The sequence below is a fragment of the Varroa jacobsoni genome, unplaced genomic scaffold (assembly GCF_002532875.2).
Source record: "Varroa jacobsoni isolate VJ856 unplaced genomic scaffold, vjacob_1.0 contig00300, whole genome shotgun sequence".
NCBI classification, from domain to species: domain Eukaryota; kingdom Metazoa; phylum Arthropoda; class Arachnida; order Mesostigmata; family Varroidae; genus Varroa; species Varroa jacobsoni.
The window spans coordinates 86,435-111,935 of record NW_019214446.1 but is presented as its reverse complement, the minus strand read 5'-3'; the positions used below and the strand labels follow the sequence as shown (position 1 = coordinate 111,935).

Here is a 25,501-nt window from a genome sequence, read left to right as displayed (position 1 = left end):
ATATTTGCTCTCAGTTGTTCTACATTAATTTCTGCTTCAAGAAATGACTAAACCTTTTAAGTAATAACTGCTATAGTTGTGATCTCTCTCTGTCGAGTTGGGTAGCAGAAGTGCAACCCAACATCTTTGGGATAGCTCCCTAAGCAATATGAGCATGCGAAACGTTAATTTTAATGTCTGCTTACTTTTTGTGGATGTCGTAGATTTTAAACTTTCCTTCGAAACTGTGTCGGTATTTCTGCAAAGAACAGGATTAATTATGTCGGATCAGAATCCGACACAATAATATCGGAACTACCAGCTATTCAGCTGTATAAGGAAAACGGTATTACAAAGGAATTACCCGCTACCATATCTGTCACCATATAGACCATACGTAATTATATCTTCCCCATATCAAACATAATTCGATTGTGTGTTATTAATAACTGCCGTAATAATAATAAATAACTAGTAATAATAACTGACTTATCAGTTAGCGGCAGAATTTATCTTATCTAATTTATCTTAAACATAACTTAAATGATTGATTTTGACACCGATATAGTTTTAGAATTTGCTTTGCATTTAGCTCGCAGTAAAATGTATATATACGATATAACACTCTACAACAACATGAAAATATGCACAGAATTAATAAGATTTTGTCCAGTGTGGTACTTGCCGTCCGGTTATACGACCAACAGAATACCGAAACGTTAGCGGAGCTCTAGGCAAAAGATCACACGTGTACCCTTCGTATACACTTGATCGAATTACCGTCATGCTCATAGGACTGTCGTTCTTCCCGAACGTGATACATCAAAGTTAGGCGTACTTACAGGTTTTCTTTCAACGGTAAGTAGAAGATGCCGAAGATCGGGCGAAATCTGGTACGATTCAGTGCCATACACATTATACGTTCGCTGAAAAAACGCAAAAAAAACACATGGTCGAATTCTATATGATTTTTAAGATTAACATTTTTTTTCGTCCCTGAACGGTGGAGAACAGCTCGAAGACAAATACATAATTCTATCTGGCTTTTGGCAAGCTTCTAATAGCATATAAGTATCGTGAAAGAATACGAAAAATATCATTTCGGTTACAAAACATGAATTAATGTATTTGGCAAGCTAAGACCCCCGTCGACACCCCCGCACTCATCATAGTAACTAATTAAGAACTCAGCTGCGTTACCAAATGTATGCATTACGATCCGAGAGTGATGGCAGGTGAAAATTCAGCTGCTTGAACACATTTCTACGAACACTATAAGCATATTCTACTGAAGACATTTTATCTAAAGTCGTCGGCTCACGTTTAAATGTCGTAAAACTACAAGCCTCCCAATACTGCCTTCGCTTCCGTGACGAAGATGTTCTTAAAAAAATTCGTATTAACAGCAGTAAAAACATCAGCACTGCTACATTAGACCTACGCAGCTTGGCTAAATAATGGAGTAAACGCGAACTTCACCGAAGTTCCATAGCTACCACGATAGAGTTTATGTTGACCCACAGTAGCTCAAGTATAATACGCAGAGCCAACAAGTTTATCCGCTGAACGTTCCATCAAGAGTGTCCTAATAACTTTTCTACTTGTTGTATAATATGAGTTGATCGTGTATCCTTTATAACGCAATAAGCCAAAGATAGCGATTTGGTTTGATTAAAAGAAAAAGCTTTATAATTCATTGGAAAAGCTAAAGAAGGCCATTTTAAATAGAGTAGGTGTTAAAATGTTTTCGTACTAAAAAAAGTGCTTTGTCACAGCGCGAGACCAGAACGAAGGGAAAATGTAAAATAAACTGCAGGTCCAGTCTATGTTACCTATATGAAGGTCAACGATTTCCCGATCGTCACAGCCTTCCAGAGCATTTTTAGCGACCTTCTCGTTTTAGATAGATCCTTTTTGGAACCGAGAAGTTCAGCGCTCGAAGTCAACTATCCCTTGTGAGAATTTTCGATCACTCAATCGAGCTTCTTCTGCGTACATTACAACCTCCGATATTATTAGGTTTTTTCCTCTCGCTTCCTTCCAAACTTCTTATACAGAGAAAACAGCACTTCTCAATGCAGTGGAGCCGTTCTTTAATTTTTAGCGAAAAATCGTTGTATCAGTGAACAGAGCCCGGGTTCTAGCCTCCCTTCAAGAGTTCCCCAGGTGAATGAGCTAACTCTCAAAATCCACTATTAATATTATATAACCAAATACCACACTAGCGTATGTAAATATTTTAGTTAGAGACTTACATTTCTAGCCATATTTCAACAAGTTGCTATATGCATGTTTTTGTAAGCAAATGGCCTCCGACTTCGATCACGAATGGACTGCCTAAACCTATAAAGACTCAGTGACCATAATACTGGACTGGATTAAAATGCAATGCTACACTTCCTTGCTATCAATTCAGTTGCCATCTGCCACGTTGTTACAGTACATCCATAACGTTTGACAACGGCAACGTCGCCCGAGGCATAAAGGAACCTCCTACAATGTTGACAGCGAAGATTATTTCACGTTTCAGAGCAGCAGACGCAGCAGGGGTCGATCTTTAGGAATACCTTCGCTTTCTTTCTTTGCGCGACGTCTACCGTGACCTCCCCCCAACGCTACGGACGCTTCTGCTAGCTAGATAGCTTAGCTATAGCCGTTGCCTGAAATCAATCTGGAACTTTGAAACGATGTATGGGGCCGCTTTTTACTCTACTTCACTATAACTATCGAGAAAGTAGTCGAGTGGTCCTTTGGGGATCTGAAAGGCGAGACGAAGGAAGCGATCTATAGGGTAAGACAGAAGAGCGGATTCTAAAGGATGAAATAGCATGTACTGATGGAGTTATTCGGTAGGATAAAGCGCCCTATCCTCTTCGTTCTCTTCCAAAGAGAATGTACGATGCTGAAGAGTGCGGTGCAAGTACAGCAGAACTATTCAGAAGAGCAGAAATGCCCTTGTGTAAGAGAATAGACTGCTTTTGGCCGACTAGAACCGGCAGGGGCATAGCTCGGTCTCTTGATTCTCTCCTTGCTTGCCTTTGCAAAAGCCCTGTTTGTGCAAATCAAGCCACCTGTCTCTTTTGACTCATCTACTCATGTTCTCGCCTTAAAGGCCCATACTTGCGGTCACGGACCATTCAGTACTTTTTTTCTCGGTTGACAGAATGGTCAGTCAAGACACAGAATGTAGACAGACGAAGTAGTAGAATAATAAAGGATGGAAACAGAAGGTCGGACCGCGCAGACCACAATAGAAGGAAAAGTACAAGCTCATGATTATGTAGACAAGAAGGACATCTATTTTGTTGACTCGTACGAACTATACCGAGTTAGAAGTTAAATTGCCATTATTCTAGGCAAACGCGTGATTATTATTTGGTCCGTTTCATATATGATTTCTACACTAAACAAGATCGAAACGCTGAAAAATATCGAGGTCAAGGGCTTCAATTAAGGTGAGTTCACGGATGTGTTCCAGTCAAAGAGTCTTTTCAAGAAGCGAGTTTATGATGGGAACGACCTACTGTTGGTTCCCAATTACATAGGTAATATGTCTATAAAATTATAAGAGATTTTATTTGATTTCGGAGTACTTAGTTAAAAAATTTACCTCTCCTCTTATCACGTGGGACCGCTAATTGTGGTGCATTGAACGTAACATAAATGGCAAGTGTAATCCTTTAGACGGCTTCAACCAACTTCGCTTGCAAATTAACGGTCGTAGTAAGTAACTACTTACACCTAGTAAGATTTCGGAGGCACTTTAAATTATCTGATTGTCCGTGAGGTGATAATAACTTTTCGAGCGTTTTTTTTTTAGAATGATGGCAACAAAAGCAAACACGTCACAAATAAGTTTCGGCCAATATCTTAATCGTATTGTCGTATATAAACCTCTCTTTTGTAAGACGCTAAGTGAGTGAACTTAGATGGACGATAGCCTAAATCTTGTCTCTACGATGGTACAGTGGTAACATGTTTATTTGCTAAATTAAAGTGGAAATAAAACGTAAAGAGATGATCGGCGAAAAGGGTCGATCATTTCTTGAAGCAACGCTTCGATGGAATACGTTAAAGCGTAAACATTTGTCAGTACGATGAGGTTCTCTCCACGTATCGATGCCCGCAACCCTACCTAATCCAGTCACAATACTATGAAATTCGAATAAAGGGTATCTAGTTTTAGACAGAGTTGTTTTTCATGTTAATATCTCTAAGTAGGTCTAATTATAAATTATATCGATACTATTAAATGTCATATAGAATAGAGCATTTCTAATTCGAGTGAAATATATTCACTTGTATTTGTACTATATATCTGTACAGATTAGCTAAGCACTTACAATTACGTTCAAATAGTAACCCATTTGTGGAACTTACTTTCCACGATAACTTATTGTTCTCGTCGAACTCTCGTGGGTGCTCCTGACATCGTACGATTAACTAGATACGCCGTTAAAAGCACAAAAAGTACTCAGCGAAAAGTTGTCGTTTGATTGAATTGTGTTACAGGAAGGACTGTCCATTGCGGAATTATTGTGGTTGAAAAAGTTCAGTGCCGATAACAGAACCCTAGTTTCGACGTATTAGGCCTACTTCTCACGTTTCCCGTATGCAAAGGATATTGCTCATTTGGGTCGATTCTACATATGTTTACATAACAGGCTGACCTTAAGATAATGTACACGAGATCTATTACAGTAAATTTTTGGTGTTCGTTTTTTGGTATTTCATTTTTTGGGTTCTCACTTGTCGGCTGAGTTCTTATCTTACGCAATTAAAAAATAGTTATGCTTCTCGTTGCTTATCATTGTTAGCTTATTCATTTTATATCTAATGACGCATGGATATGATTCTGAGATTTTCAGTTGGACCAACTTAACCAACCAAGCTTATGTAACTCTTAAATTAACTTCCTCTAAAAAACGAATGAATATCATCCATTTTGGCTGAACAGCATAAATGACCGGTAGTGAAAGATGATAAAAATACAGTACCCTGCGTATCAGATAGATCTGTCACCATTAGTAGACAGAAGTCACTGTTGTTTACACCCCAGACGATCCGCGATATAGAGGTACCTGTGTAGGGATTATATCGACCCAAGAACACCCTTAAAATACTTATTATTGCATCTTCATGGCAAGTAATTGCGGTAATGTATGTACAGAGAAACAGATGCATCTGAAACAAATACGCCAGAAAATAGAAAAAATAAGGCGAAGCTGTTACGGCGTCTAAAGTGTAATTAGATATCTCTAACCGGCGTAGTCCCGTCTCGTTAGGACCAAAGGATTAAAAAAACCATGTTTGGTAATTTTCCATATGCACATCACGCATTTCACAACTTCCCACATAAAAAAGAAACGTATCTTCAAGTTTAACGTACGTATAACGTATAATGAATACCATGTCACTCGAAATCTAGGACATTCAATGGCCTGACTTGCCGAATAAGAAGAAGATTAACTAGATAAATGTATCAGCAAACATGAATAGAGCATCAAATTGATAAAGGCTTCTTTAGAAACCTCTAGATCGCACCAGAGCTCTCAGCAACAAGCGTTTGAAAATCACGATTCTCTACGAGGTAAATATACTCCACAACCATTTTCACTCGTTTTCTTTTCAGATATTATATATGCTACCCGTACTTGACATGAAAAGGGCAAGCGGTAGAGTGTTTGGCTCCTTCCTACCTCCAATGCCATTGGCCAAATTACTATAAGAATTGTAGAGGTGTAAAAAGAAGGAGAGCAGGCATATAGACTCTGCGCTGTAGGGGACAGCTTTGCACTCTCCGTCTAGATATCTTCGAGCCGCGAAGTCGAAGATGGAAACAGGAGCAGGACTGGTCGCAAAATCATTTTGTTTTGAAAGATAAGGCTGGCTTAGAATGAATCCAGTGCAGGATTGGGGGGAAAGCTAGAAAGAACCTGCAATGAGGATTAAAACATCCGGTGTATAAAATCGCGACGAAAACAACGCGCTTACTATTTGGAGTTAACCTGACGGTTCCTACTCTCTGAAATAATTTATAGCCTAATAAGTCGTGCGTCTTTTTGTCATTTCGAGTTATACTCGCCGTTTCTGATGACATTTTGCATGACTATATGACACTCATGGCAGTGTTAAAGACATCGTTCTATATATCCGAGATTGATTATAGTGTGACTTAGAAAAATAGTACGCCAGATAGCTCGGCTATAAGCCTGTAGGATAAAGCCAGAAAAAAACTTGCCAACTTGAGCCATTTAAATACCAATTTCAACAGTCGAGAGGTCTGTGTTTACTCGATGAATGCATTGTAACCAGGTGAGGGTTCAGTCATTCGGCTAGCGGCTCTTGCATTCAACGTATGTTGCCAATCCTTAAAATTTAAAAGTCACGTGATACCTTTGCTCACCCTAGTTAAATATACGCAAGCGATGATCTGAGATGCTCTCTGGAAGTGAGATCTCTATTTTATTATTATTACGATACGCAGGCCGCATTCAGGATACATAGCGACGTGTTGCAGGACAGCGTTCAAAGTCAGCGTGGTTCCCTTTGGTGTTGTGCAAATATTTGTTATTTTACAGGTGGGTTGGGCAATGTGCAGGTTAATGGCGGCGCGGCCGAGATTAAGCCTTGTCCAATTCTACGATTAGCAGCCCAGAATTGTAAACCTTGTTTATCATATTGAGAAACTACGAGGTTCTATCTGAAGATATAGTGATTAACGATCCGAAAGGGGCAGGATTTGTAGCCTTGTATATCTCTCATATCCCTAATCTGTATACTATATTCTCATTAGTAGACCTCACAAGCCGGTGACCTATCCCTCATCGACTTGAATTATTGTATGTACGAGTGAAAAAGAAACAAAACAGTACTGAAATAGGACATTCTAAAGTACACCTATGTTAAGTTCATAAGCACGTTTTTTTTCTGAAGACATATAGCCGTATATCCTGTACGGGAAATTTAAACATATCCGTGACTTACGCATGTATCGGTCGGCTTCGTCACATTTTAAGACCCATTAAGAACCGTGCGTACTATATCCTGTTCTTTATTACATTTGCGTCGCCTCTAACGAAGTCAACATGGCGTTGTGTGTAATTTGGAACCTCGCAGCTATTATTTTTCTTCACTTGTATAGTAACAAGTCATGGAGGAACACGTGAGTTCGAGAGGTGCCAGCGAATTATTTATGATAGGTGGCGTTGACGTCAGACGCCGTTATATACGTGATATGATATAATATTTACCCATTTAATCCTGGAAATTGTATTCGTTGCGGATGAATCAAAGAAGACAAAAGAAAGCACGCGCGATTTTATGGATATATGCATTAGTATAATTATTGATTCTAGCTGATAGTGGAATATCCCTGTAATTGTGGAGCAGGGCGTGTTCAGTTGCTAAGCTACTGTATGGTCTTCGTGTGAAACGAGACGTAGACACGTTGTGTTTAGTGTATAAAGGGATTTGTTGACTGGAGCAATACTATAATCATAGTGTTGAGCGTATAATTAGCAACATTTATCTAACATCTATGTGAGTCACTGAAACTACGGATAATTTATGTGTAGCAATCGAAGGAGACGTGTGCAAGAATTCCACATTTCAATCGCCTTTTCCTAGGCTACCGAATTTTATCCGTGGAGACATTCGCTTCAAACTGTATTGTAGCCATCTTGTAGCTGGCCAGAGTTGTGTCCTTCAGGACGCAGGAATATATGTGAGTACACTCACGAAAGGCAGTGCGACATAGCGGTATTGAGAATACTGCCAGTCTTTCTGTTATGTATTGCTCCACATACACATTTCATCTAGTATGGATACTTCTCCCACTGCAAAAATCACGATTATATCGCATCCACTCTCGTATATGATATCCTATCTTACCAAACCTATGCCCTAAGTCTGCTCGACTCACTCTGTAGTATCCTGAAATCTCTGTTTTCTTGCCTCACTAGTTGCTGCTCTCTCCTCACATCCGGCGAGCCTGTTTAGGTGTCGATATTATCATTAACCCCATCGAGTTAGCGCTGAAGAGTCTGAAGTCCTCTGAAGAAGTCTTCATTTCACAACATTATCCAGTTACCTAACGCTATTTTTGTTCCTATTCTCCTCTCGCTTAAGGGCTTAGTAAAAGGCAGACGGTCTCGATATGCCTTAATGGCAGTTCGGCGTTTGAATTCTCGACAGATAAATGAGAACAGACATATGGGAATGCGGCTGTAGTGTCGTTAGTTATCCGAACACACACTGTTATTTAAGTCCAAATTTACGTAAGTTCGACTATAGATAATCTTATATACACACTATATATAGCCTTATTTAGTGCTTATAGCTAAGCAGGGTACGAACAATAGGTATCTTCTGGTAGGTAATTTTCAAGAATGAAGAAATGTCCGCACTTTACAAGATAATGTATTATAGATTGCACTTAGGCGCGATAATCATATACGGTTATTAACCAACTGCTGATAAGGTGAACATTAATTCTAAACGTTACCTACTTATTTCACCGTGGAGAGATTATCTACTCAGATATAGGTAAAGTCGAAATGCTTAGTAAGCTGGCAGCAGTGATTTGAGAGAAAGTAAGAAAAAGATGTTACTTACGAATGTTGTGTTGATAACGAGGTTAGTAAGCTTCTTCGTGAAAACGTCGTATGAAACCAGTGCACCGTCGCCGTTACGGAAGGTGAGCACCGTATCTGACGTCCACGATCCATTGAATCTATTCGGTTGAAACTCACCGTGAAGTATCTCATCCAACGAAATTCGCTGATTCTTCACTCGCGGACCGGTATCCGCTACGACAATGTAAAGACAAAAACGAATTTATCGTCGATTTTTCGAGGGATACTAGCGGCTATGTTAATCAAGCGTTGTTACAATAATTAATAGGTGCTTGAATAATGTTCGTACATACGTATAAAAAATGGCACGTGCTTTTTAGTCGGAGATTTAGATTACGTCGTACCTGATATGTCAGATACTGGTCAGGCCGTCAGACCTGATAATGTAGTATAATAAATAAGCGTGCGCAGTTCATTGTGACGTGCCAATATTTTTCGATCGTAATGGCTTTTGGTGAAAACTGACGGTAATACCATTGATATTACTACTACATATGCTACACAGACGGCGACTTGTTGAGGCCAAGGCGAAGCACTTATAGTCGATTGATCGCAATTCATAGATCTTACGTTGAGCTCTATCTGCAGCCTATATCGATATACGCTTGATAACTTGTGTGAATAAAGCAAGTTATGGAATTTTCAATTGTAACTATTTTCGTTGGCCACTTTTTAGATAAGCGACCTCTTTTCTCCGCAGTAGACATTACCCCGTTGATGTCGTTATTTTCCTATTCTATACGTCTCTACGTTCGTACGTAAGTATGCAGGCAAGAAATAGCGGCAGAAGGGCCAGTGCACCAACAGGTGACGCGTACACACATCCGAGCATACGGCCGAGTGCGCGTTCAGGCTTTGCCCGGGCTAACTCGGAAATCTCTCGATATCTACTTCCACTATCGGAGCAGGAAGTTTTGACAGAGACGACGGTTGGAGATGGGGAGCAGCAAGGGGTAGGGAACACTTCGTTTGAAATCAGATTAGAAGGCGGCGGTGGCAACAACAGATATTGGTAGCTCTATCGATACCAGCTCCGTAGTGCAGCTTTACTTTGAAGACCAGATCTGTGTAGCAAATGATAGTGTCACCCAATCGATATCGGAAAGCGGTAAGCACTTTTAGCTGAAATGTTGCTAACTTGTTTTGGTACAACTAACTTGGACAGCGTAAGTTAAATATATCGTTTAATTAAGCAAAAAGTACACTCGTAGTTGCTGTCTATGTATGCCAGACAATTTTTGCCGACAATAAATAATCGAACCCAAAATGTACCGGGTTGATTCGGTACTCTAAAATCGACCTCGAAAATGCAAAGTGAGCATTAATCATTGCACGGTCCGACCTGATAAATTTTTTATGTATAGCACTATCCTACATTGGTATTGCTTCAGGCTACTCATCCTTCTCGGTGTGAGGGGCACGTAACGGTAGTAATACGGGCATTTAAACGAATTTAAATAAACCTGTCGTTTGGATTTATATTTCGCGGTAACAATGAACTTTTTACTCTCAACTAGCTGGGCCGTAGAAGTGTGGCAGAAACATCAGAAGTACAGGTAGTAATTCTGCTAAATTACTACCTGTACCCATCTGATAAGGGAATCTCGGTAGATAACTTTCAAAAGGCCAGTGCACTCCGTCCCATTTATATTTGCTGCTATGGACAGAGAGGCTACAGGTTCATTGATTCCCTGGAGGAATATGTATCGGTTGGTATATATCATAAGAACTAACATAAGAAAACCACTGCTGGTACATACAAGGTCAAAATTTTAAACGAAGGGCCGAGTATCGAATGGACATCTTATTGCTGCTATATTAAGTTCCAACAAATAAAAGCTTTGAGAATGCAGCATAATGATTTGCTGAATCACATGCGCATATATGAAGATACGATACAGATTTGTGGCGCAACAGTTTCATGACGTTATCTAAAACATACTCGATGATCTTGGCTTAGAAAGCTCTTGGATCACAATTTCGTCTCCGTTTGTCATTGTTCTCGTTAGCGTCATCTTAACTTCGTTTTAAGCATTTATCTTCGGAAATTATTTGAGAAACAAAAAAGTAAAAGAAGACATTTTTGCCATATAATATGCGCAACATTTACTTAATGAGAGTGTTATGTGCCATATAGGAGCACATAGTCTTCTAAAATCAATGTAAGTAGAACGAGATGTGTACAGCAGTAATGAAGGCTTTAATGAACTCAATTATCCGGCCTATAATAAATCCACCCTCAAATAATTCAGTAACACATGTTTCAGAGGCAGACGTGTACGTGTCCGTAATTTTTACGGCAGACTCGTATCACATTTTCATAATCTAAGAGAATATACCAGTTGAAGCGACAGGCTTACAAAGGCAAATTTAACCACTGAATATATTAATGAGAAACTTCCGCGTTCTGCGACAGCATAGGAAAGACAGAAGTACTTAAATAACGAATAGCGAACTACCAGTACTATGGGTAATAAGCAGTGGAAAAAATCGACAGCAGACAACCTCGATGATCCGAGAGCGACGATATAGAGCCTGAATTTAAGAAGTTTAGCGATCATACGTTTGCGGAGATGGCGGGCTGGAAAGGAATAGGGAATAGGAGACTCAGTGCCTATATTAAAATTCGTTGGTCGATACTGAAGGAAAAGGCTCAAGACAACATCTGAGCCATCATAGGTGCCCATGGGCGCTGGCGTCACCCAGACCGGAAGTATTTAGCGATGGAGATGCTTCGGTATGGTAGCGCAACAGTCGTGCGACAAGAGCACCTGTTTATTGCAATATGTAACAAAACAAATTAGATATCTAGTCGGCTAAAATGATCGAGCCGGCTGCTTGAATCGACGTCTATGTCAAATAGGTATATGTTAAGTAAAAGACTCAGTGGCCTCTGCGAGGACTGAGGGTGTGCGACCTTTATGATACTGGCACTCAAGCGCTATAAGCTACCCCTAGCATAAACTAAAATATTGCATAAATCAGTTTGTTAATGTTCGTGATTTTGTTACACAGAGCAGTATTACAACAAGTGCTAATTATTAAATTAGACCTGAATAGTCGAAGGGAGCAGATCCCCCAGATCCTGCTACAAGCAAAGCAAGTGTATGGGACTGACTTCGGAGTGCTAATTTTTTTGAGCTCGACAGTACCATGCCACCTTCTTCGCAACAATAAAAAAGATAAAGAATCGACAAAAATCTCCACAATTAAATAGATCTCGTCCCAAGACGCAATACATACGATATTGCAAGCTTCTGTTGAGGTTAACTCTTATCACTTTTTCTAGTTAAGGACTATCAAATCCGTGGGTGTAGGCACAAAACCTACAAGTTCCTAGAGCCAAAGATACACATGCACGTTTGATGCACATAAGTATTCTTCTGTATAAATTAAATACTCGAACACCAGCTGGAGTCCGCGTCCGGCGCTATTTGAAATGATACCTGTGGTTACCTGAAGAATGACGAACGGATGCTTAAGCACTTACAGATATCCTTATGTATCGAGCAAATAGAAAGCCAGGACATCAGTCCGCACAGTTGAGGATTCGACTCGATCCACATCGACAGCGTTATCTCAAAAGAGCAGACTCAAGAGAAACTTGTTAGGAGTCAGTGCTTGTGTCAACGGTAAACAAGGACCGCCAAACAGGCAACTGTTGAAGCGCCAGTATCCTCTTGGCACCGTGTCGTCCTACAGCTTGAGTCGTACAACAAATTCTGTTCGTAAACTTTGCTAACGTCAGTCGCTTTGCTAATTAAGGTTACGCCTTTAATGCTGATACAAAGCATGCAGAAAACACCTTCTAGCTACGGCGATCAATCGCTTACTGCTATTCACTATAGCCGTTTATGCGGCAACCGTGACACAAGTTACTAGAATACAATAAACCGTTAGCATATGTCACATCAAGAAAGGGAGGTATGTTTTATTTGATTGAACGACAAATCGTTTCGTAAGAAAAAACACAACTCACACGGTCGGCGCCTTTTTGCCAGTGGACCGCTGTCTGGGGGGCGGAGAGAGAGAGAGAGATACCGATGACTAGCAGCTGCTCTCACCAGCTGCGTCTACGGCGCAGGCAGCCGACGCTAGGGAGAAAGTGGTGAAAGTGGCAAGTACCAGGAGGTCTCTGCGCCAACAACAGCACGGATGCTTCCATCGACAACGATGACTGCAAGGAAGACTTGAACAATCGGCGTCATAATCATCACTGTCCCTCTGTGGCCGAGCTATAACGGACGACATGGACGCGAAAGGGCACAGTTTCAAACGATGACGCATGTCAGTTACCGTGGTGCAGTTGGAGAGAACTGCATAGCCGCTTGTTATCTTATCTAGCCTAACACAAGTTTCAAATAGGCTTGCTCAGTACTATCACTGTACGGGTTGAGCCACGATAACCAAGGGAACTTGCTAGACTACGTAATGCCGGAGCGGTTGGGCCAGGCGTTAAAGAACAAATGGCTATCGGCTTTGAAGACTGTTGGCAAGTAGAAGAACCACGTCGTAAATGACAACATAATATTACTTAATGTACTCATTCCATAACCAGCTGACCGACTATAAAGCAAACGCGGTCTTAACGGTCGAAAAAAAGGAACGTCCGAATGGATGACATTCAGCGAGGCGCCTTTCTACTGATTTACTCTGCTAGCGGAATGACGAAGGCAACGGAGCTGAAGGGAAAAAACATTCATGTGGACAGCACAGAGGGAATATGTGGAAAGGCAAAAAAATAGTGAGCATAAAGAAATACGCCTATCGTGTTTCATTTGCAGCTTTTTTCTGGTTACAGCTCTTCTCCTAGATCTGTTAGAAGTCTGTGATAGTGAGGAGAGTATCAGCCACACAACTATCATCATTTACATGTTTTCCATTATGTAGCATTCTTATGCTTTTGCTTTGCTTTCGATTAAGGCGTGCAAACTGGGTCTTTGCGTCAAGATTCATAAGGAATTCATTCAGCGCATACGCTTGTCCGTTAATAGCTTCGACACCGTGGCCATTGTCTCCTTTCACCACGAAGAGATATGAATAGTCATCAAAAATACTTGTGCTCTTGGATCTAACGTTATAGAAGGCGTGCATGATACTGAATAATCCGATACGCATCTAGAATATCTTAAAGCCATTGCCTCGATCGATTGTGATGGCACTACGTCCGTGGTAATCGACGTGGCCTCCCGCTAGACGAAGATTCGGTGCCTGCGCAGTAAATTTCGTACGAAACGAAACGATCGATGCCGTTTTCGCGTTTTTACGATCTCTTCGTCGAATCGAAGAATATCGTCGACCGCAATATATCTAGAGGTCATAATTGCAAGTGACTAGTTGAGCTTTTTGTTTCCCCCTGAGAAGAAGCGTACGCAGCGACATCTCTTTGGCACTGGATTGCTGCTATTATAGCTCGTTGACGTTTTGCTGGGATGGGACATGAAATAGATATAACGCGTCTAACACGAGCCAAAGCTGTAACGGTGACGCCAATCGCTCGTAGGCTAGCCTCGTGCGTTAGCGACGAAAACCACAAAACATTTTTCAGTTTTTCGCGGCTTTCATACAGAAGCAATAGCAACAAGGGACATATCTTCCATACGTACAGATTCTGATAAGGATCCAACTGGACGACGTCGTCTTGATTTAGGGGACGACTGGAAGTGGTTCCAATAGGACGGCAATCGCCCGCAGTAGAAGGTCTGGCAACAATTGAAAACATGAAAAGAAATAATTAGAACGAAACCTCCGGACGATCCTTATGGGAAAACGAGGGTAACTACAAACCCATGGCCTGAAAATTTCTCGTACAAGGGTGTTTATCGTATTAATGGCCAGTGTTAACAAAACAGAATCGCGGTTTTCGCCTGAAACACAACTAAACATTCGGAGTTTTACGCCGAATATAGCTGTTAAGCCTTGCTACATTACAATAGATCACAAGTAAGGATGCTTGCTTTCTGCGTGTCGAAATACTTATTTGCAAATCATGTCAGCACTCACGCCGAAAGTGATTCTTAGTATACTTAACAAGTGTCAGCTATGGTTGACCTTCCAACAAGATCCATGTGTTGAGAAGAGTATTCTTTTGTGAAAGGCCTCTCTGTTTGTTTTCCTGTCGCTTACTAGGCAGTCAGAATGCTGGTAACTGCCCGATCTAGTGCCGATTGAAGTGTTCGCTACGGATCAGCTCCCACAGAGAATTTGTTGGAGGAAAGATTTGCCTGATTTTACACGGCTCACAGAGTTACTAAAAGGTCAGCATGCTGTACACTGTAGCTGATAGTGAGTCAAAAACATTAAAACTCTATAGCATCCCGTTGATGAGGCAGCGTTTCACAAGAGTCTTCGCCAACGGTGTGACAGTCCGGTGCCATGCGACCCATCTAAATGACTCGCCTCCAGGAAAGCTCCCTCGACAGGCGAAATCCAATTGTGATTCTCACCGAGCTAAATCCCTCATTAATTCTTCGAGGCGACAAGACAGAGATCAGTGGATAGGAATGAAGTATCTTTTATACGATTTGCAAAAATGACAGTTTTCCATTATGTTTTTTTTTAGTAGAACAAGCAACGATTTGTCAAATGAAAAGAGATAAACTTTATCGATGCATCTATTTAAAAGGTTTTCATTCACAGGACAAATGCTAAATTCTAACAAGCATAACGAAGATACGTATAGGCAAGATAGCAGTACCGTATCTATCTGTATGGTAATAGATGTGCTTGTAAGTAGCTGTCAAATAGGTGATATTTTTTGTAGATAATGAGTTTAAGCTAAAATATCCAGCTTAAACTTCTTTGATCTAGACGTTTCATCCTGGATATAGTTCAGCCGTCTTCAAACGGGAATACGTTACTGTCAGTTTCCGCGTTATCCGGCATCCGTGCAGCTTCGTATACGAACATCTATACCTTATAACCTTAAACCGCTATTTTATTTATTACCTTCACATCTTCAACCTTCGGAGCCCAGTGTGGATACATTGACAGAAACAAGATTTTATTGATGTAACACATCCCTTAAATTAAAGCGTAAACACAGTTCTACTGATAAGGGTTTCTTACACAATAATGTACGATTTTTTAAGTTGAACCCGCCTTTTTGTCACATTTTTCTGAGTACGTCAAGAAAGAACTGCGAGCAGAGTGTTCAGTTTAATGTAGCGTATCATTTACTCATGAATTCAACTAAACACGAATGTCACCTATACTTATAGGAACGACCATTTCAAAATATAAGTTGGGGTATTGTCTTTCCTCTAGACCTGTTTGATCGACGCCCGGATCCTTTATAATTCGCATATAAATTCACATTAGTACATTGGCTGACCGCTCGCTACGCAGAACAATTTGCGTAAGAATAAATAGATATATCGTCAAGTTACGCTGATTTTGTACCTCAGACGATGAACTTCTATAATATAGAGCTTATTTAATTTTTAATAATATAGAGCGAATTTAATTTTTTACACGAATTACTTTGTACAACTTGACAATACTTTTAAGAATGGTTTCCGAGCTCTTGCCTCAGATGGGTGGATAACTAAATTAGCCTTGGTTTTCTTGCTCAGAGGGAGAACTTCGGAATAGGTTTCTTGTGTGTGTGATGTTATTCGGTGCTAACGAAGGAGACATAGTGAGCGCCGTTGAATATTCTTTAACTCAATTTACAACGCAGATTTTGGCCCCGTATCTAACCGGAAGAAGGATAAAAAGGACAGCGCAGAAAAAAAAGCATTATTTTTTGTGAAATAAAAAGGCCCATAGATTACCCCTGCATTCATTGCTGATGTCTGATTTTTTTTCTAACAGGCACAGTCTTCGAACAATCTGTAAAATAGGTTTAGGTTAAAGTCATTTTCATTCAAAGCTCTGAGATGCAGGTCGAAACATGTGGATTCATTAACTACAAGTCCTGTGACTGCCCGCAGGCTGTCTGATCTGGGAACAACCGAACCACGCTAGGAATCGACGTTCAAACTCAGGCCACTGAATAACTTCAACAAAGTGGGCTAAACGTGAATTCCCAGTTGTATCAGACGCATTCTATGCACAGTGTAAAGTTACTGTAATTCTCCGTATACCGTAACAAAACGAGCATAACAATGGTAGACTCCTCAATCATGTCCCCGGCAGTTAGATCCGTATAAGGCCTAACATGAAATAACGGTGAGAAGCTAAACTGTACTTTATAACCTAATGCTACATATTGATGATATCTGCCTATACGTAGATAGGTGTAGCTCGTAGCGGTACTCAATATTTACGTCTGCATATCGCCCGTAAAATAGATATGCTGATTATTATTTTTACCATATAGTTTGGTGAATTGTCCTTAATTTATTGCCTTTATTCGCATGCGTACCGGCACTATTCTTACGTGCACCGTTGCCGTATAATAATTACGGGAACATCCAGTCACTACGTGACATGATAAGGGTTAGTAAGAACCTAACCAAGTATGAATTGTAACTTGTACATTCGTTGAAACAGTGCCAGATTCTATTTCTTACTTCGGCTAGAGATAGATAGATAGATACTCGCTAGAATTGTGCCTGATGCGTCAATCAATAGTTGACCTGTAGCATTTACAATTGTTGCGGCTGCGTCTTTGACACTCAGCATTTTCCATCGAATATCCACTTTTGTGATGTGTTTGCTATTATCGACATATTGAACTAGTGCTGACCTTCGGTGGTAGTAGTGGTTATTCTGATGTTAAGCTTATAAAGGTGTAGCATTTAAAGACCAGAAAGGTAACACTGTGGACAAAGTAAATCGCTATAGAGAGCATGTTGCAGATTGTACTGTACTTGGCGATGTGGGTAGTATACCATGCACTGGGGCTGCTGTTTTCGAAGCTTTGCCCATAGCCTGTCTACAACACGGTCCTGCTACAGATATCAAAACGCAAGATAGGAGCGGTGTAATCCAGAAGGTGGACGAAATTAATCGGAACAAGAGCGAACGGCTGAGCTACCTGGTCTAGAATAACGGTTGCCTAGAGTCAGCTACATGACCAGCTACGGTTATGCAGCTTACTCCGGGTCTGACCTTGCCCATCGACGTGGCCTGCTGAGAGAGAAGCACAATTTTATTCAGCAGGACAGGATTTTCTGAAGAGCCCTTGCCTTTCCCCCTACCGTTACGATTCCCTTTCAAGCAGGCGCCTTTCCTGAGATCCCCGTAAGGGATCCTCGATCGTGCGCCACGACTACTTCATTCATTCATTTATAGAACAAACTGGTTGATATATATTCGTAGGTATGCCGCTGAGTGTCAAAATGGGTGACTGGAGTGACGCTATTCAAACGTTTCGTTATACAAAGTACCTAAAGGCAAGCAGCAAAAGTGTTTTCATTTACGGGGAAAAAAAACTCACTTTAGGTATGAGATAATAATAGCTAACAATGCAATTTCAAAGTTACAGTAACTAAGTATAGGTAGAAACAAGAGTAGATTCGGCAAACTTGTTACAGGTTTGATTCTATATGTATATATATATAAAATTTAATAGGGAATATATGTGTAAGTTTATTTCGCTAGTGATTTATCATCGAACAAAAAGACGTTTACTTCGCTAATATTGTCAATAACACATGCATGGAACAATACGCTATCAAGAACTTATAATACTTATCATTATTGATATTCGTTGGTTAAAGGCAATGTTCAGGTCAAGGCACATGCCTAGCTAACCCTGAAAGCTATGATTATGAACTTTCTCGTAATGATAATGTACAAAATGATGGTACCTTATAATGGAGGGATGCATGCAAGAGGCTGAAGCAGAATATTTTCATAATAGCTGATGGGATCGTGGTGATTCTAGCAGTGGTGGTAGCGTCGGTCTATTAAAAATCTAACGAAGACAAGCTGCAGACGCCTCCGTTTTGAGTTACTTGAACACTTCCATCAGTTTTTTTTCTTTTTCTAAGGAAAGGACGTCAAAGAAAGCTACAGCACGTCGCGCCTATATCAGATAAATACTAAGTTTTCATATAGAGATTGCTATATCAAACAAGCGATTCCTGTGCGTTTTACTGACTAACCTGTATGTGTTTGTGCATTTGACGGGACCACTAAATAGTGGAACTGATCATGAACCGATGTAACCTTTGCGGCCAAAAAAATATAAATAACAACTACAATCACCCATACGAGTAGTCATTTCAAGTTGCAGTTTGTTAATAACTTGTTGTATTGTTATTGTTATCCTTTTAACTATTTTTCACCACAAAATTTGTCGCATAGTCAAACTAGGCCCTTGACAAATACAGGGACTTCACACTTCGCTTCACAAAATAACCTGCCCGCCCACATCTTGACAATACTTGATGAAAAGTTATCATTTATTCCGTTCTCACATTCAGCCTGCATCTCCCACCTGCATATGCATGACCCAGGCAAACGAGCCTAATCTGTTTATGATCATATCTGTGTGTAGATGTATATAAAATAGTTGTTACTGTTCTAGAGGTAAGCTGGTACTCACGAGGGGTGAGCAGCACGACGGCGGTGACAATGAGCGCGCAGACGATAACAATGACGAGCAGTGCAATACCGATACCTTTGTAGTTTCGGCTGTCGGGCGCTGACGACACCAGCTCCTGAAACAAACGGTGACACTCATTGGGTGCTCACTTAACGCGTTCCACCTTTTCTAGTATTTACTGTCGATCGCCAACGAATCGCGACTCGTCGTATGTCACTATTCTACCATACTATACTACCTTATGATAAGAGCAAGTCTTGATCTAGATTATCTAATTATTATGTTTATCTATCTACAGTGATGTTCGTGTGAGCATTTTAGTAATTATTAGCAGAGCGTCCCATGTCTTTCAATCACTAAAAACACGCAGAGGTGACGACGTCACTTCCCAAGTGTCTTCAGCTGCCAGCAAACCAGGGAATTATTCAGTAATCACATTTGCGAGCTCGTGTTCCATCTTAAGCAGGTAAGACATAAATGAGGACGCAGCTAAGGGGCGTCCGATGCTCCTTAACAGTTTTTCGTTTTACTCACGAAAGGACGGAGAAATCGGAGAGACGGAACTCTCTTGGCCTCGCAGAACCTCAAGCAGACGCATTTTAAATAGCTTATTAGCTTTATAAATAGCCATCCTCAGAGTTCGGAAGTTTCCGACTCTGCCGAGGTGGCTGCCTCCTGGCTCAAGGCGCTATGTATCCACGATGCGTCGAAAAAATCGTCACAGAATATGCATATTGCGGCATCTGACAGGCGCAGTCCAGAAGATACATAGCTTGGTTTGAGAGGAAAGGAAATACGTTGATTTAATAGAAAGTAATTGAACACGAGATTCTAAAAGTCGGTAATAGTATCCTGTACGTAAAGCATAATATTCATGTCTAGACCTTCAGAGTAAAGTTAGCCTAGCAAATATATACGTTTTATCAAGTAAGATCACTAGAGTTCGGGCACTGGGCGGTGTCCTTTCAGCGCCGCCGTAGTACAAACCTGCCGTCGCGTCTCCATCTATGGGTTTTAGTTGTTCGTGTTCTGCTATCTACCTACTCTTTGGAGTATCTCTGTTGAAGTGAGCGGATTGATACTCCTTAAGCTGGCCATTTGATGGACACTTGCTTTATGCCTATCGTTGCCCATTTCAAAGAAAAGTTAGTTCGAAGTGGAACTTGTTACAGTCAGCCAAAGGCCTTATTTGATATTTATTTTTAGTTTCTATATATGCATATATATACAAGCGACATTTTACAGTATTATAAAGTGCCATAACGTTGCGTTATCATGCGCTCGACTTGCTCGGCTCCAAGCATTAGCGTCAACCTGCGGTCGATGTCTGAATAAACGCTCAGAACAAGCTTCTTCGAATTTTGTTCATATGATGTCCCTGTTTACAGGGCACGTTTTCTGTCGATAAAAAATTATGATTTTCAAGCATATCCAAACAACGTATTAATGATTCCCATCCACATCCAAAAAGAGATTTAATGGCAAACATTAGTCCTAACTATCGTATCATAGATCAGGGCAGAGTAAGTTCCCATATTAGCAAATGTCGGTACTACTTCCTTCATACATCCTGGCAATGGCAGTCAGCAATTTTGCTTCGAATCTGCATGAACGTATCTTTTTATTAAACTTCCAGTCTTCGCCGAGTTCCAACTTTTGAATGTAAATTTCAACATTAAATGGCTTGAGAAGCATTCTTCTTATAGAAAACATTCCAGTTCGGTAGAACGCTGGGTGGAACTGTCGCTAATCCTACATTTGGCAAGTTTGCGGCATGCGAGATAGGCGGTTCTGGTCGCCCGATACTTCAGAACACATGACCTTCTACATAATAACGTTGGCGACAGTAAATCTTCCTGTAGGCAATTAAGCACACAGATACGCTACTCCAAACACTTAGAACGTTGCCAATCGAGTGGGGTTCGGACGAAGCGCCAAGCAGGTCGTCTTTTGAGATACGCTAGACGGAAGCACAGCAAACGTTATTGGGGAGAGCCCATTTACGACGACATAGTTATTCATGATGGGCACATTGCCTAGGCCGTAATATAAATAACTAAATTGAAAGGAAAATGACTGTATATGAGCATCGTGTAGTCAGTCAAAAGCCCGTTGCCAGGCTTAATCATGTCTAGATAACTATTCGGTTAAGGATTTTCAAGTAGAGTCGTCATATATAGCTTGTTTGACAAGTAGGCGAATCTCTGCATGGCCGACTACCGCCTATCCCACCAAAGAGCATATTTTGCAGCACCGAACGAATTCTACTCGAAATGTTCGCTCATCCGCATAAAATAATGTTTAGAAAAGTACTAACTAGTATAAGGTAGTCATATGGAGAAAGTATATTGATATATATACAATCAGTGTAACTGTAATTTGCCACTTCTGTGCTGGTCTCTCGCTAATTTCGGTCGATTTAAGATGGGTCATTACTAACTTGTTCGGGAAATTTATAACATGACTGGCTATTTCTGATTCCGGGAACCTGGTCTATGTCATACTTTGATTTAGTTCGCTATTGACGTGCTACAGTACATGATTACTGGCCATCTGAAGGACTCTTTCCCGTTGCCATTCTTTATTTATTTATGCAGGGTGAGCTTATCTAGGGAAATGTTCGTCTGCTAAAAGTATCTAATAGAAGAATACTCTATTTTCGTCTAATTCTACTAGTTTGTAGCAGAAACTACGTAATCCCATCGTAATCATTTGAAATAAATTTGAATAACCAAACGCAATAACGGCGTTGTTTCGTACAGGTCACATCTAGCTGAATCGACCCCATAACTAGCCTTCATCCTATTGTTACTGACCGGAAAACAAGTACTCGGCTATGGTAAGTACTTTAAGCGTGCTAGAGCTGTAGCCAGATGCATACGTTCGAGATCACGTCAACGTAAGAATGGCGTTACTGTTCGTTCGTACTTTAGGCGACCTCTATTTTACGACTACGTTGTTAATTACCAAGTTACAAACATTTTAATAACAAACCGTTTTTGCTTTGAATTCCTCTGTACTTGTTATTACTGTCGAGTTAATATTTTTGACTTTTCGGCCAAACCAAATTTATAAGGACAATTTATTGTTGTTTAACGTTTGGCGGGACATTTTGTGTCAAGTAATTTTGATCGAGCTGCGACAGAGTCCATTTAGCCAGTACTCGTATAAATGTATAATCCATGTTCTTGGAGGTGAGCCGTTCTTATATCCATGTATTGTTATGCGCTTTATACAGTCTATTTAATCAAGCAACGATTAAGCCGCTAAAGAATATATACGTATCATTATATATACAACTTGCGAGCTGAAGTTTTAGTTCGTTCGAATTATTCTCCTTTTTTTTTTTATCGATATCCTCGCTTATGATTTATGGTCTTTAAGATAAACACAACTTTTTTGTGAAATTCATCAAAATCGCATTTGCAAAAACGTGACAAGGTCGCGTGGAAGAGAACATGGCCCCGCAACATGTTGTGAAAGTTATACGAGACCATCATGTAATATAAACTGCCTTAAGTTGCAATACAGAGCATGAGCTTGCTATAAAAATGGAGTTAGTTTTTAAAAGACAAATGTAAATGATGTAGTTTTATGAACTCCCCATTATCCTTTGTTGTTGATGCCGTGCTCATAACGAAGGCGATCATAAGCGTACGACACGTTTTAACATAGATTTCCATCAGGTACGTTACACTCAAGGACCGCAATACGATAGTTTTGCAGTGAGTAGAATAGACATATTTCTTTACACGTGCAAGCTTGCCTATCTATTTGCTACGTCTTTTGCGCTCGTGGCGTGCTTCATTAATCTTAGCAGAAAACTATCGTAATAACACCAGGAGATTCAATAGTTACCTTCTTTCAATAGACATAAGTAGTTAAACTTGTTGCGCGCAGTGCTGCGGCTATAAGCCTTAAGAGCGGTTCTTCAATAAGCATTAGCAGCCCCTTAACGACTATTAAATCAAGTGCAAGAAGCGTGAGCAGCGGAAGGCTCAGCAGACATTCCCGCTGCCCGTCGCTGTGGTAAGTACTATATACGTCGACGTTGATAGATTACCCTCCGAAAGACTACTGCAATAGTTGTGTCACTGCTCCAGCAGTCTATCGCAGGGCTACCCAAGTTATTCCTCGAAACGAGCAAAAACGAAGATCGGTCGGACCAGGACAGTTTACGGTGCCTATAACAACCTCGCCTCAACCTGAAATACCTCAGCAGCTGGCGCCAACCAACCGGTCTCACTTTCGGCGTTCAAGAACACAATGAGCTACTGCTGTTCCAAGTACATTGTCGCAAGGATGGTCCTTAAATTTACCTCTAGGCTCGTCTCCCTTCTTCCTTTTGGCTTATTTTCAGCCGGTAATTTCCTAGAGGTGAACGCAGGCTCTCCTCAATGAACTGACGGCGGCCTTGAACGCAACCTCTTCTTTGCCTCTGTTCCAGATTGTAATAGATAGCCTTTCTTCGAAGATATTTACACCGACGCTTTAGCGATCTCCTGCAGCTGTAATTCGAAACGGAACCGATTGATCGGGACGAGCCGCTTTGATTTCAAGAGCTTTCGTGCATATTTCATGAACTTGGAAAGGGGAATGAAGAGCTTGGAAGCCTTGCCACAAGGATTCGAGGATGGAAAATAGGACAAGTCACTTAAATACAGGTGACTGCATGTTGACCCTAGGGTAATGGCAATCTTGATCAAAACGACTTGAGCCAACCGGTAATTGAGGTCAGAAGATAATACGAGAAGAAAAAATGCATACCTACCAGATAATTGACATGATGTGATATTAGCATTTAAGTGGCCTTCGGTTCAGCCCATCATTTACCGAAGACGCTACTGAACGCTACTACTGATCATTGGTGTTCTCTGAAGATAATGGTGACAGTTACTTATATCGTATAGACGTGGATGCTCATTAAACCAGTTATTAGAAATAGATATCAATATATTTTATCGGTTGCTAGTAAAGAAACCTACAATAGTCTTATGTCTCACGATAATTAACACAAATAACACATCTTTCAGGTCTAAACAGTAAGGTCTGACGGCAAGTACTTGGCAGTACGGAAAATATCAGTGGTGAAGTACGAAGTTGGCAGCTACCATCGATCTAAAGCTAAGCTGACAAACGTCCAGTTTCCGGAGTGTTTGTATGGCCTACGTGTAAAAATACTATCTAGAATCTAGATGATCCTGATTTCACATTACATAACCGGTACCTCCTTTGTGCCTGTTGCGATCTCGCCCAGCTATTTCCCAGGACTATCTTTCTGATATGATGGAAAACCGGTCAGTATAGCTAAAAGAAAGCTAGACACAGTGTGTGCTAAAAGTCTTGGTTATTTTCTAATATGAATAACAAACAAATGGCAGGCGATCTCTCCTCTTTTTGTTTTTTTTTTTTTTTTCAGTTAATCACATATAGTTGGCTTTAATGTTGCATCATCATTGACGGGAAGGCTCAAACAACAGTTGATATGTTGCGGCAAAGAGTAACGATCACAATATTTGCAAAGGCTAAAACGTTCGCGCTAGTTCATGGTGTACATTGTTATACGAGTTCGATTATAATTGTGTGAAAATTTAAGGTACAACCAGGGTGATACTTAAGGGCTGGTACATTAACATGCCAGCGATAAGCATTGCCTTCGGAAGATCAATTTAGGTCGAGTCGAGTAGAAGACGATTCTTCTACTTGCGAGTAACTTGTAATGCCGAAGAACGACGTGGAATCTGTTGATTCTCAAAAGCTGGTAAAAGAAGTATCCTCATATATTTGATATCCTCACTCGAGGCTCGGTTTTCATATGGACAACGAATCGTACTCTCGTTTTGTCTTTGCCAAAGAGAAGGCTATCTAGGAAAAAGGAACCATAGACGACACGTCCTATGCTTTCCCAGTTTCATTCTTTGTAATTAGTGTGGTTGCGGCTGATAGCAAGCTAACACATTTCCGAAGACACCTTTTTGCCCAGATATATTTCTTGGATCAGCAACTATAAACATACAGAACCGAGTAACAATACTGATTTAGCTATAATATACGAGTACTTACTACATGACAAAATAAACAATTTGAACGATAGAATCATTCAATCATTTCTTTCATAGTTACTTTTTATAACCCGCCTTGTTTGCTCGCGCTCACCTATTGCCCAATACGCAACACAAAAGCTTCCGCGTTACTACTTATTTTACTTTAGCTATCAACCAGTTTTTCCACCTATTTCAGATGGCGAAAAGTGATGAACTCCCATGTCTAAAAAAGCCGGGCAAAAATGGTTTCGTATACTACAATGTGCCCCAAAGTGAAGAGACATCGACTTGTAGGAACGTGCTAGAGGTTTCATGATTTTTATTCACCTAAAAGGTTATCCGGC

General features: G+C 40.5%; 1 protein-coding gene across 5 annotated transcripts in view; it reads right to left on the bottom strand.

The window, feature by feature from the left end:
- The window catches only part of LOC111271056 (inactive dipeptidyl peptidase 10), a 127,542-nt gene that overhangs the window by 21,746 nt on the left and 80,295 nt on the right, over positions 1-25,501 (bottom strand). For 3 of the 5 annotated variants that reach the window (XR_015315162.1, XR_015315161.1, XM_022851624.2), the window contains exons 2-5: positions 19,114-19,228; positions 8,596-8,789; positions 822-905; positions 186-238 (exon numbers count right to left, since the gene is read on the bottom strand). Coding sequence is in view for 3 of the 5 variants with exons in the window: in XM_022851624.2 (XP_022707359.1) it covers positions 186-238; positions 822-905; positions 8,596-8,789; positions 19,114-19,228 (446 nt within the window). In the remaining 2 variants the exon portion in view is untranslated. Of the gene's footprint in view, positions 1-185; positions 239-821; positions 906-8,595; positions 8,790-12,105; positions 12,240-19,113; positions 19,229-25,501 lie in introns of those variants that run through there. The other 2 variants (XM_086972765.1, XM_086972766.1) reach the window with 2 other exon arrangements.